The 13,060-nt window shown below is 37.1% G+C and overlaps 1 protein-coding gene and 1 long non-coding RNA gene across 4 annotated transcripts in view; one reads left to right on the forward strand and one right to left on the reverse strand.

The window, feature by feature from the left end:
* The window catches only part of UBR5 (ubiquitin protein ligase E3 component n-recognin 5), a 123,532-nt gene that overhangs the window by 83,689 nt on the left and 26,783 nt on the right, over positions 1-13,060 (forward strand). The window contains exons 29-40 of the mRNA XM_031439418.2: positions 908-1,054; positions 1,144-1,262; positions 1,345-1,471; positions 1,564-1,693; positions 2,805-2,965; positions 3,082-3,321; positions 8,265-8,388; positions 8,955-9,066; positions 9,964-10,095; positions 10,499-10,756; positions 11,295-11,563; positions 11,732-11,943. Coding sequence (XP_031295278.1) covers positions 908-1,054; positions 1,144-1,262; positions 1,345-1,471; positions 1,564-1,693; positions 2,805-2,965; positions 3,082-3,321; positions 8,265-8,388; positions 8,955-9,066; positions 9,964-10,095; positions 10,499-10,756; positions 11,295-11,563; positions 11,732-11,943 — 2,031 coding nt within the window. The remainder of the gene's footprint in view (positions 1-907; positions 1,055-1,143; positions 1,263-1,344; positions 1,472-1,563; positions 1,694-2,804; positions 2,966-3,081; positions 3,322-8,264; positions 8,389-8,954; positions 9,067-9,963; positions 10,096-10,498; positions 10,757-11,294; positions 11,564-11,731; positions 11,944-13,060) is intronic.
* LOC105090528 (uncharacterized) overlaps positions 8,198-13,060 on the reverse strand; it is a 52,476-nt gene continuing 47,613 nt past the window's right edge. For 2 of the 3 annotated variants that reach the window (XR_010377051.1, XR_837270.3), the window contains exon 3: positions 8,198-8,332. This is a non-coding gene — a long non-coding RNA (uncharacterized LOC105090528). Of the gene's footprint in view, positions 8,333-11,246; positions 11,901-13,060 lie in introns of those variants that run through there. The other variant, XR_004132488.2, reaches the window with a different exon arrangement.

Here is a 13,060-nt window from a genome sequence, read left to right on the forward strand (position 1 = left end):
ATTGTTTCATAATTCAGAAAGCATAAGATTTCCTAAAGTTGCTCACTTTCTTAATTTAAAATGTACTTTGAAATGTTTGTTTGCTAGTTCTAGGTGGCACTGTTTAAATACAGTAGCCTAACATGCAGGAAATATGTGATCACACATTGTGACCAGGATCAGATTAGTCTTTTGAGAAACACATCTGCAGAATGTTTTGTCTGTATTCTCCAGCCAAAGGCACAGGACCCCTGGAGAGGGTTTGTTAGCAGGAAATCACTGCAGATATCAAGAGAATCATGGTGAATGTGTGGTCTGTGCCTTGTTTACTTCTTAAGCTAAACATAATAACCTTCGTCTAGTAATAGAGTTACCATGGCCAGTTTGTTAGGCCTCAGAAGCGGTAAGATACCCAGCACACATTTGCAGTGCCTTGGAGTCTCAGTGGGGACGTGAGCTGTAGCTGTGCTACAGATGTGTAGATGTGATGGTTGAGAATTGATTTGTAAAAATCATCTTTTGTGCTTTAAAATAAATAATTATATAGGACAAGTGGGCAGTTTCTATAGATACAGCACTGATATTTATGATTTTTATTAAAAGAATTTTGGCTAATGTTTGTCTCCCTTATTTTAAACATCTAAAAGTGATAGCCTACTTATGGATCCATTGCTTACTAAGTGTACTCACTGCTGGATGCTAGGGTGGTGTGGACAAGAGTCAAGATATCTCTTCTCACGTGTTGCTTTATAGACTTCATACCACGGAAGTAATCTGTCTTGTTATGTATGCATTGACAGTTAACACTTTGCAGTTACAAGTCAACAAGGCTTCTGTCGAGTTTTAAAGAGTTATGCCTCTATAATTTCAGTATAGACCTTGTATTTTTTAATTTCAGTTTTTGTCCTTGTGTATGAATTCTTTCTAGACTCAAACGGACGTCACCTACAGCCTATTGTGATTGTTGGGAGAAATGTAAATGTAAAACTCTAATTGCTGGACAGAAATCTGCTCGTCTTGATCTACTTTATCGCCTGCTCACTGCTACTAATTTGGTCACTTTGCCAAACAGCAGGCAAGTAGTAGGATTTTTAGGACATAAGTCGCAAAAGCACAGCACATCTGAGCACCCTTCCCCCCTCACACCAACGTGCTGTTTTGCAGGGGAGAGCACCTCTTACTGTTTTTAGTGCAGACGGTTGCGAGGCAGACTGTAGAGCATTGCCAGTACAGGCCTCCTCGCATCAGGGAAGACCGCAACCGAAAAACAGCTAATCCTGAAGGTGGGTTAATTTGGCATTTATGACACACAGGAAACGCAGTATGTTTATTTCCGTCTTACCCCCTGTATCTTTTTCTTTATAGATTCGGATATGCCCGATCATGATTTAGAGCCCCCAAGATTTGCCCAGCTTGCCTTGGAGCGTGTTCTACAGGACTGGAATGCTTTGAAATCTATGATTATGTTTGGGTCACAGGAGAATAAAGACCCGTATGTGTTCATTAAAATTTTGTAAGATATATATATTTCCCATTGTTAGTGTAGGTGATTACAGTGCATTCTGTCCTTCTTTCCCCCTCAAGTCTCAGTGCCAGCAGCCGGATAGGCCATCTTTTGCCAGAAGAGCAAGTATACCTCAATCAGCAGAGCGGCACAATTCGGTTGGACTGTTTCACTCATTGCCTTATAGTCAAGTGTACAGCAGATATTTTGGTAAGTCCTTCGGATGGTTATTTACATGCACATGAAAAAGATGTGTTTTTACATAGCTTCCCAAAACTCCGCAAAGTTCTGGTAAGCTCTAATTAAATAGTACATTAAGGGGAGTGGAATATTGGGGGTGATTTAAATTTCTCGTTTAAATCAATAAATCAATCAATGGAAACTTCTTTCATTCCAAGTAAAAGTCCTAGAATGTATTAAAAATACAACACTATAAGAATGTATGAAGCAGTGTTCAAAATTATTAGCAACTCAGTGCAAAATTTTTTAAAATACCCCTTTTTGCTGTGAAATTAGAAAATAATATAAACCACAGAACCCAGTGCTGATGAGGTTATGGCAGAAAGACACTAACGAGGTGGTGCTGCATTTGGTGCTCTTTTGGCAAACACCTTGGCAGTGTCAAGAACCATAGAACTATCATTGCCCTTAGAAGTTGTCATAAAGAAATAATTTACAAGGTGGGAAAGAACAAACTTGTGTCACAGAAGAATGTAAAATTAAAAAATAGAAATACTTTATGGAGCTAATAATAGAGGACTGTTGAATCAAATTACAGTCCAGCCACTTACTGAAATGTAATGCAGCAATTTAAAAATAAAGGTTATTTTAAGTAACATTTGAAAAACAACAACAGGGAAAACAACGGAAATTGGGTGTTCTTTGTAATTAACAACTATCTTATAGACCATGTGTAGACGTGAGACTAGAAAGTAATAATAATGGTTAAGTGAGAGGGGTGGGATTATGGATTTATTAATATAAATGTTTGAGTCTGCTTTGCTGTTTTGGGAAGTACCTTATAGTGAGTGAAATATATTCTTCCTCTGATTTGATAAATTGAGTATTGTTCTTCTAAATATTAATTGATACACATAGGACTATGAGGCTACAAACAAAAAAATCAAGCATTTAAGACCCACTGTTGGCCAAGTGTAGTGATGGGCACGTGGCATAAATTAATCACTGGCATTGTAAATATTTCGGTATTTTATTTTTTATTATGAAATGTTAATACTGAAAACACGTTAGAACTTTGTACTTCATGAATGTTTCTAAGCATCTTATCTCAACATTAATAGAGTGATTACTGTATTTGAAGCTTCTAGATACTCTATTAGGTACACTAGTGAAAGAACTGCAAAACAAGTACACACCTGGACGCAGAGAAGAAGCTATTGCTGTGACAATGAGGTTTTTGCGATCAGTGGCAAGAGTTTTTGTCATTCTTAGTGTGGAAATGGCTTCATCTAAAAAGAAAAAGTAAGGCATACTTTTTGATTTTGGTTTTTATATCATTTTGCACACTTTTTTTGTGATGATAAAATTCTGTATATTAAAGGATTCAAAAGAGTCTTGTATTTCTTTTTTTGCTCTAGCAACTTCATTCCACAGCCAATTGGAAAATGCAAGCGTGTATTCCAAGCACTGCTGCCTTACGCGGTAGAAGAATTGTGCAATGTAGCAGAGTCACTGATTGTTCCTGTCAGAATGGGGATCGCTCGTCCGACCGCACCTTTTACTCTGGCGAGTACCAGCATAGATGCCATGCAGGGCAGCGAGGAGTTATTTTCAGTGGAACCACTGCCACCACGACCATCATCTGATCAGTCTAGCAGGTAAATTTCTACCTGGTAACAGCTTCTGATTCATTCTTCCTCTGGAAATGCCACAGTTGGTTTACTAAAACCTTTGCATAAGCACTCAGGTGGTGTACATGATCATTTGCCTACAGAGAATAAAGATTTTACTTCATTTGGAACGTATGAAAGCGCTTCGAAAATTACAAGTGTCTACACACGCAAAGCAATAGACGTATAGTCTTGAGTTTCGTTTTCTGTTTGGAAAGGCATCATTTTTATTATGCCAATAAAGTAATCTGGGAAGAAAGTTTACTTTAGTCTTCTGTAGACATCATTACTTTCTGTATTTTCTTACCTTTGAATGTAGCCTACTGTCAGGCCATGCTAAAGAATGCAAAGACCTGTGACTTTGTCTGTGTCCACAGCTTTGGGCTGGGGGACGGTTTGTTATTGCACAATCTAAATAGCAAGCGGAATGCTGGCATTTTAAAATATTCTCCAGCCATATTATTTAGGACAGAGCTAAAACAATTCAACAATAAAAAGTTTCTAGTTTTACGATTATCTATTCTTAAAGCTCATTTATCTTTTCCATTTGTTTGATAGTTTCCCTAACTAGGCTATAAGTTTGTTGAGTCAGAATGTTTAGAAACTAAAATGTGTAATGCATTTGTAATGTTTTAATGTGCATGTGTAATGTTTTAATAAGGATCTTTTGGACCTAGAGACCCTTATTTCTCTTTTCTGGAAAACATCTCTGTGTTAGTAAGGATGGCTTGCTTTAGTATTTGGGCCAGTTCCTAAAAGTTTATCTCTGGGTTTCATCTGGGTTGATGTTGAGTATCTGCTCTCTTGTTACTCTCATTATTACTCCATACGCCAGTGTGTGTCCCAACTTTTCCTTATTGTCAAGGTCTCATAGGGTACCCTGGAATCTGAATCCAGGTTTGTCTATAAAAGCTTTCCTGTGGAAGCTTTGTCACTGATACACTTCCAGGATTTGCTGAGAACCATTATAAATCAAGCTATATGTTTTCAGACTTGCCAGATAGACCCCATTTTGCGGTGCTTCTGCCAGCAAAATCTGTGCAGGCTCCATGCGATGCCCCTGATCCCGTGAGAAACCACCCAATTACTTATGTGGTATTAACTTGCGAATTCTTTGTACCCTTCATTTTGTTTTGTACTAAAACATAAAAAATTTTTATCTGTTGAATAGATTTTACGATCATCTCGTCTCTAAATATTTCCTATGAGCCTGCTAAGTTTCAAGATTTTGTGTCCCCTTGCCCTGCTTCTTAGTCTTTAATAAATTTATTAAAGTATTGTGCACTCTAAAGCTTTTCTTCACTCCATTCGTCTTGGTTGGTTCTTTGGCCAGGCTCTCGTGTCTTCCCAGAAGATCTCATGATAAGAGATAATAGGGCTGATGTTTTCTACAACTGTTGATCTAGAAGTCCTTCATTATAATAAAGTACAGTCACTCCTTCTCATAGGGTGTATTCTGACTAGCGTTCCAAGCATGTCTTAAATAAAAAGTACTCACTTAACCAGTCTGTGGGGTTTCCCATATCTTGGATGGTAAATGGTGTATTATTGCTCCATTGAGTGTAAAGTTGAGTTTAATAGCTTTGCTTTTTATATTGCTTCCTTCCACCTCTTTAAAACCCTTCTGTCCTTATTAATTAATCTGTTTTTACTGTAAAGAAACAGTTTATAAGAAAAAGAGAACCATGTCTCATATAATAACAGCTGTTACTGAAATTATAGTATGAACTGTGAACTTTCCTAAACATCACAGATGTATTTAATCTAAAACCTGTTTTAACCTTCCCAGTAAGTCAGATACCTATTATCATCTTAATTTTAAAGTGAGGAAATTGAGGCTCAGAGCAGTTAGGTAACTTGTTCAAAGTCACACAGCTATTAAGGTAAGAGACATTTAGAGAGAATTCTAGATGGATATTTTCCTTTTTCCGATACCCCTGTATATGGGATGGCAGAACAGAGAGAGAAATTGCTGCTTGGTGCTCGCTGATAGTGCTGATGCATTGGGTTAACCAGCCCTGAGGCCCACCCTACCGCACAGCACGAACTGCAGTCCTAAACTCTCGTGGGTGCAGGCTTGTAATTAGAAGTTCTCTGAAGAGACTTCTTTCTTGTCCCCCATCTAGCCATAGCTGATATAGGTAAGTCTCTTGAAATCTTTCGCCCTTTCATGATTTATGTTTGGCTTTATGTATGTGAGGGAAAAACAAGGGATTTCTGTGAAGTAATTTCCTATTTTGCTTAGACCCCAGACTTTCTCCTGTGAAACGTGCAGCTCCTTAGAGCTCTAGGCTAAGAGACATCAGCGGCTGCCTCTAGAGTAAATGGTGGCACTGCTGCCCTCAAGCTTGTTCAGTATGATTGTTTTCTTTTCTCACTAGGATAGTTGTGCTCTGTTTTTGTTTAAATATTTTATTTAGTATTTTTCAGTGTTCTATACTAAGAGGGATTTCTCTGCACAGTCTCGCAAATTGCTGGGAACAGAAGTCCCCAAAACTTAAAAAAAAAGTATTTTAACAACTGTTGGACTGGATTTCAGGACTGTGGGGCTTCATTGTGCCAGGAAGTCTAGTGGGGAAAAAATGGAATCATGGTGTGAAGAGCCATGAAGCTCCATTTCTTAATGGGGAGTTGCAGTCTGTTTTGTGTATTGGTGGCATCATACCTACTAAGTGCATGACCTCTTAAAGTAACTACTTTGAGAGTACTGCTGGTCTTGTGGATGTTTGTTCCAGAATGTTTTTTAAAAAGAATCATTAATTGTGGCTTGACATAATGTTGACTTTTACATTTTAATATTGAAAATGTTGAAATCTTACTGGTTGGAAATACCCTTATCATCTTTTTATATTTTCTTTTTTAAAAAATTGAGGTATAATTAACATACAATATTACATTAGTTTTGGGTGTACCACACAGTGACTTGATAATGTTTATACATTATAAAATGAGTACCAAAATAAGACCAGTTAGCATGTGTTATCTCTTCAGATTTTCTTTTGGCCTCTCCACATGCCTTATAATTCACTGTCTCTGTGAATTACCAGTTACTTAAATTTCTAGTATTAAATAGCATAGTGAGACTAGTCTATTTATTGAAAGCAGAGTGTCTAAGATGAGTTTTCACATGTCTCTGGTTTGATTCTCATTTCTCAGAGCAGCTGAGGTGAGGAAAACACTGTGTTAACACTTAAAGGTCCTTTAACCTCTTTTAGATGTGTTTTTTTTTTTTAATGAAAAAAATTTTTTATTGAAGTATAGTTGGTTTATAGTGTTGTGTTAGTATCTGGTACACAGTAAAGTGATTTAGTTATATGTATATTTTTCAGATTTTTTTCCATTATAGTTTGTTACAAGATATTGAATATAGTTCCCTGTGCTAAAGAGTAGGATCTTGTTGTTTACCTATTTTATATATAGTAGTGTGTATCTGCTAATCCCAAACTCCTAATTTATCCCTCTCCCGCTTTCCCCTTTGGTAACCGTAAGTGTGTTTTCTGTGTCTTTGACTCTATTTTTGTTAGTTTGTATCATTGTTTTAGATTCCACATATAAGTGATATCATATTTGCCTTTTTCTGACTTACTTCACTTAGTATGATAATCTGTAGGTACATCCATGTTGCTGCAAATGGCATTTCATTCTTTTTTATGGCTGAGTAATATTCTATTATATATGTGTGTGAAATGGCATTTCATTCTTTTTTATGGCTGTGTGATATTCCATTCTATATATGATATATTCTATTTTATATATACACACACACACACAAACACATAGATGTACTTTTTTTTATTGAGGCACACTCAGTTTACAATGTTGTGTCAATTTCTGGTGTACAGCACAATGCTTCAGTCATACATGATTGTACATATATTCATTTTCATATTCTTTTTCACTGTAAGCTACTACAAGATATTGAATATAGTTCCCTGTGCTATACAGTATAAACTTGTTTATTTTATATATACCAGTCAGTATCTGCAAATCTCAAACTCCCAGTTTATCCCTTTCCATCCCTGTCCCTGCTGGCAACCACAAGTCAGTATTCTATGTCTGTAAGTCTGTTTCTCTTTTATATAAAATTTCATTTGTCTTTTATTTTTAGATTCCACATATGAGTGATACCATATGGTATTTTTCTTTCTCTTTCTGGCTTACTTAGAATGACGATCTCTAGGTCCATCCATGTTGCTGCAAATGGCATTATGTTCTTCTTTTTTATGGCTGAGTAGTATTCCGTTGTATGAATATACCACAACTTCTTTATCCAGTCATCTGTTGATGGACATTTAGGTTGCTTCCATGTCTTGGCTATTGTAAATAGCGCTGCTATGAACATTGGGGTGCATGTATCTTTTCGAATTAGAGTTCCCTTCAGATATATACTTAGAAGTTGGTGATTCTATTTTAAAAATCTTACTTTTGAACTTCTCCCCCATACTCATCAGGAAGTCATGGTTAATAAGCTGATGCAAAGCAGGTCATGTTAATTAGGTATCTTAAAGAGTTGGTCACTTGTAATAAGCGCACTTCTGTTAGTGGATGAGTGCTGCTATCAGAGCATTTGGAAATTGAAGGCTGCTGGTATCAAAAGCAATAGAAAAGGAAAAATCTTCCATGTAGAAATATTTCAGTGGGAAGGACTCATGAAAGTATATGCATTACCATAGATTTGAAATGACTTACTAAAAAGTAAAAACAATTCTAAGATTTATAAATTAAGTCTCTATGGTAAAATTATTTCTTTGAGGTTCATATTTTCCGATATACTATAGGTTAATTATTACCAGTTTCCAAGAAATTTTACGTCGGATTTAAAATAACATCCTAACAAGTGAATCACATTGAGTAACACTGAGAAGCATGAGAGTCTGTGCTGTCTGTCAGGGGGGCGGCAGCAGTGTGCTCATAATCTGATTCCTTAACAGCTCCAGCCAGTCCCAGTCATCCTACATCATCCGGAACCCACAGCAGAGGCGCATCAGCCAGTCGCAGCCTGTTCGGGGCAGAGATGAAGAACAGGATGACATTGTTTCAGCAGATGTGGAAGAGGTGGTTTTAATTGTTATAACTGTGGTAGATGAGAGGCTTGTATTTAAGAAGGAAGGGGAAAGTAGTCACTAGAAGTTTTATTACTAGTGGCTTACTACTATTACATGTATATGTGTCCAGCGTGTAAGACTTTGGTTACATGTTTTCATTTATGGTTATACATCTTAAAATATTTTAATAATCCTTGATTTGCTCAATAATAAGAAACTGGAAACAAACTTGTTCCACTTGAGGGTTCATGAAAAAGATATTCTCAGTGTTAAAAAAAAGTTTTAGTAGTTTTGTGCAATGTATTTGAAGATAGAGAGGATACTGCATATTAATTAGGTAAACTTTATAATTGCAGAACTTTAAAAAAAACTTAGACTCCCCACACAGTTGTTACACTTCAGGTTTTAAGGTTCTGTGTATGGACCTAATTTTAAACATTGGAGTATGTTTGCATAATTTTTTATAGCAAGTTTTGATCACTAGTAAATGAAAATTCTAATTGCTGTTGAGGAATACTGGTAGAGATGTGGGTTTATTATGTATCTTGATTGTCTACAAATAAGATCTGGATTTAGGTTGAGGTGGTGGAGGGTGTGGCTGGAGAAGAGGATCATCATGACGAACAGGAGGAACATGGGGAAGAAAATGCTGAAGCAGAGGGACAACATGATGAGCATGATGAGGACGGTATGCAGGTTATTTGAGAAATTATTCAGTATGAGTAAATATGGTCCCTTTAAGAGAGATTATTTCAGAGAAAAGCCATATTTGATGTTTAGTGAAATGTTCAACATATTTTGTTTTCTTCTCTCTTTACCTTTTGGTTTATACTTTCTATTTTCTTAAAAGGCTTTTAGAAACTAAAATGATCATAACTACATAACATTTGAAAATTAGAGAACAGGAAAATGACCCATATACTCATAATCCCACCTAGATGTTAACAGTTTGTATTTTTACTTTCCGTCTCCCCCTTACTGTCCCCATCCCATCATGTCTTTGGGGTATTGTATGCGTAAATTTTGTGACTATTTTTTTCACTTACAATAATCATTTTGGGTTTTTGCTTCATAGTGACCATAACCATTCTTATTAGTGCTGTAGGATAGACTTTTGGGGATCAGCTTTATTGGCGTGTAATTGACATAATAAGCTACACATGTTGACAATTTATAAGTTTATATGTTTTGACATGTGTATATATTTTGAAATACAAAGGATACACATTTTTGACCTCCTTCCCCTCTTGGAATCCCAATATGTAAAACATGAAAATGGAGCAGTGGATGTAACCCAGAGCTTGCCCACTGTCTGAAGTCCTCCTACCTAACATTTTTTACCTGAGGCTGTGCAGGACAGATTTTGAATCACAGTGTCCACTGAGTACAATGATTTACCTAGTCATTCTTCTGCTAAGCAGGCAGTTATGCATTCTCTAGTAGTTATCACTTCTCTGGCACCCCCTCAACCCTCCCCCCAACTCCCCTTAGTTCCCACCCTTATGATATTCTGGCTTATCAGACCCTGTCTTGATCCACAGTGAATTTGTATTTTTTTTCCTTATTATTTAAATATTTTTGCTAGGGAGTGACATGGAGCTGGACTTGCTAGCAGCTGCTGAAACAGAAAGTGACAGTGAAAGTAACCATAGCAACCAAGATAATGCTAGTGGGCGTAGAAGTGTTGTCACTGCAGCAACTGCTGGCTCAGAAGCAGGTATGTTACCTTATCTTAGCAACTTTCTTGCTTATAGTAAGGCTATGTATGTAGAATTGGTTAAACTGCTCAGTAGAATATGCACAAAGGTGGCTAACCCCTTTTATAACTTTATCCCTCTGTAGGTGTTAGTGAAGAAGACAATGATTTCAATGACTTTTGAGTTTTTGGGGGGTTTTTTGTTTTTTGTTTTTGCATATCTGGTTTTTAAATAATGAATTATTTTTAACGTTCATTTGAAAGTATTCTAGTTAAACTGTTTTAATAATGGGTTTTGTGGACTATTGAATACAGTCTAGCATTCTGTTTTATATGTGTATTTGCCTGAATGAGGGGGGGTACACGGTAATTTTAAGTATCAACAAACTCACAATGATTTTGGTTTTAAAAATGAAAAATTTAGGTGCAAGCAGTGTTCCTGCCTTCTTTTCTGAAGACGATTCGCAATCAAATGACTCAAGTGATTCTGACAGCAGCAGTAGTCAGAGTGATGACATAGAACAGGAGACCTTTATGCTTGATGAGCCATTAGAGAGAACCACAAATAGCTCCCATGCCAACGGTGCTGCCCAAGCTCCCCGTTCCATGCAGTGGGCTGTCCGCAACACCCAGCATCAGCGGGCAGCTAGCACAGCCCCTTCCAGTACATCCACGCCAGCAGGCAAGTCTGAAAACTTGGTAATCCTAAGTGTGCTTAGATGGGTTTAAAAATTAGGCATATTCTTCTAGAGAACAAATTAAGTGGTTTCATAATAGTTCTTCATTGTTTTGCTGAGTTCAAATAGAAAAATTATTTGCATATGCTTATAGCGGTGTTTCTCAGTCTCTGTACCATTGCTACCTTGGGCTGAATAATTCTTTGTGACCCTGCACTGTAGGATGTTTAGCAGTATCCTTGACCTTTACCCACTAGATGCCAGTAGTACCCCCCACCAGTTGTGACAACCAAAAATGTCTGCAGACATTGCCAGTGTCCCCTTTTGGGGATACAGTGGCAAAACTGCCTCTGGTTGAGAACATAGTAATTTTTGTCCCCTTTATCATTCCCCTCCCTAAATTAGTGTGGTTTGAGAAAATGCTCATTTACCATATTTGCTAATGTAATTGATCTTTTAGCTTATTTAAATATATACAGTGTTACAGAAACACAGTTAGCGACTGACATTAGTTTATTGTGGTTGTCCTTCTTTTCCTTACAGCAAGTTCAGCGGGGTTGATTTACATTGATCCTTCAAACTTACGCCGGAGTGGTACCATCAGCACGAGTGCTGCCGCTGCAGCAGCTGCTTTGGAAGCTAGCAATGCCAGCAGCTACTTAACATCTGCAAGCAGTTTAGCCAGGGCTTATAGCATTGTCATCAGGCAAATCTCGGACTTGATGGGCCTTATTCCTAAGTATAATCACCTAGTATACTCTCAGATTCCAGCAGCTGTGAAACTGACTTACCAAGATGCAGTAAACTTACAGGTATGAACCATTGAAAAGTTACCCATTCAAATATATTTTTTGGCTGTCTGTCATGAGAATTCCAGTATGATGGGAAATAATGTTAGGAGTTAAATGTTTGTATCATACTACTCTATCAAATTTGACTTTATCTGGATAGTTTTAACTATTTTAGTTTGGTCTTCGTAGAACTATGTAGAAGAAAAGCTTATTCCCACTTGGAACTGGATGGTCAGTATTATGGATTCTACTGAAGCTCAATTACGTTATGGTTCTGCATTAGCATCTGCTGGTGATCCGGGACATCCAAATCATCCTCTTCATGCTTCTCAGAATTCAGCTCGAAGGGAAAGGATGACTGCACGAGAAGAGGCTAGTTTACGAACCCTTGAAGGCAGACGGTATGAAATTCTTTGTATATGCTTATTTGTTTAGACAGAACCCTTATATCCTAGAAATTTAGAGCTTTTTGATTTCTATTACATAAGACCTCATTCTGTTATAAAGGAGGAAATAAGTGCCTTTCATCATTACTTCTTTTAAATTGTGTCGTTGAAGCAAAATAAGTTATAATCCAAGCTGTTTTTTAAAAATTCATTCGTACTGTAGGAATCTGACACTAAATACTTTCCATTTTTGAAGTAGTTGGTCTACATCCTTGTCTCATCCTCGGAAGGCATATATTCATTGAAAGACTTATTTTGACTATGATTGAATATGAATGTACTTTGTGCTTGGGAAGAGGAAAGTCTGCTCTTTCGTTTCTCAAATCAAACTTCTTTTTCTACCTCCCCCAGCCTATTGAATCAGAATTGACGTGTTTCTTTATGTATTTGTTTTGTTCTATTCAATTATAAGATGACCTTTTTCAGAACTAGAAATTAACCCAAACATTGAACGCTAGACTAGTGGCAGTGCTGTATAGTGAGTGTCCCATACCAAAAGGCAAAGTTCTAGGATTTGGTTCTAGCGTTGCCTCAGGCTAAACCACCTTACTGCTTTGAGTGGATCGTAAATGGGGGAAAGACAAGGGTCCAGGAGGCTGCTTTGGAAATTTAACAAGACTACAGTTGGAGTTCAGAAGAGAAATAACAGTTACTAAAGTAGGTCAGTGAAGGCCAGTGATGAGGAGAGAGAAGCATTGAAATCATACAAACAGATTTTAGGACCTTGTTGGGGGATGGAGCAGGAGGAGGCAGAATTTACATTTAGATTTTGATTCTGAATAACTAGTAAGAAAATTAAGAGAAAAATCTAGAGGAGTGGAGTAGACATACTTGCTTTTGAACATGTTGAGAACTGGGAGAGAATTTAGTGGAAGTGTCTAGTATGCAAAATTGAATGCTTGGCAGAGAGATCTGAATTAGAGTAAAGATTTGAGAGGCAGCAGCTTTCCCGTCCTTCGAAGCCTGCTTCACCAATAAGCATAAGCCTTGTCTTCATTAGGCTAGTCACTACCCCAAAGAAGATGGATTTTTAATAGAACTTAATTGGTGATAGGGTTCCCCTTTTTCTCTT

Source organism: Camelus dromedarius, chromosome 20 (assembly GCF_036321535.1).
Source record: "Camelus dromedarius isolate mCamDro1 chromosome 20, mCamDro1.pat, whole genome shotgun sequence".
NCBI lineage: Eukaryota > Metazoa > Chordata > Mammalia > Artiodactyla > Camelidae > Camelus > Camelus dromedarius.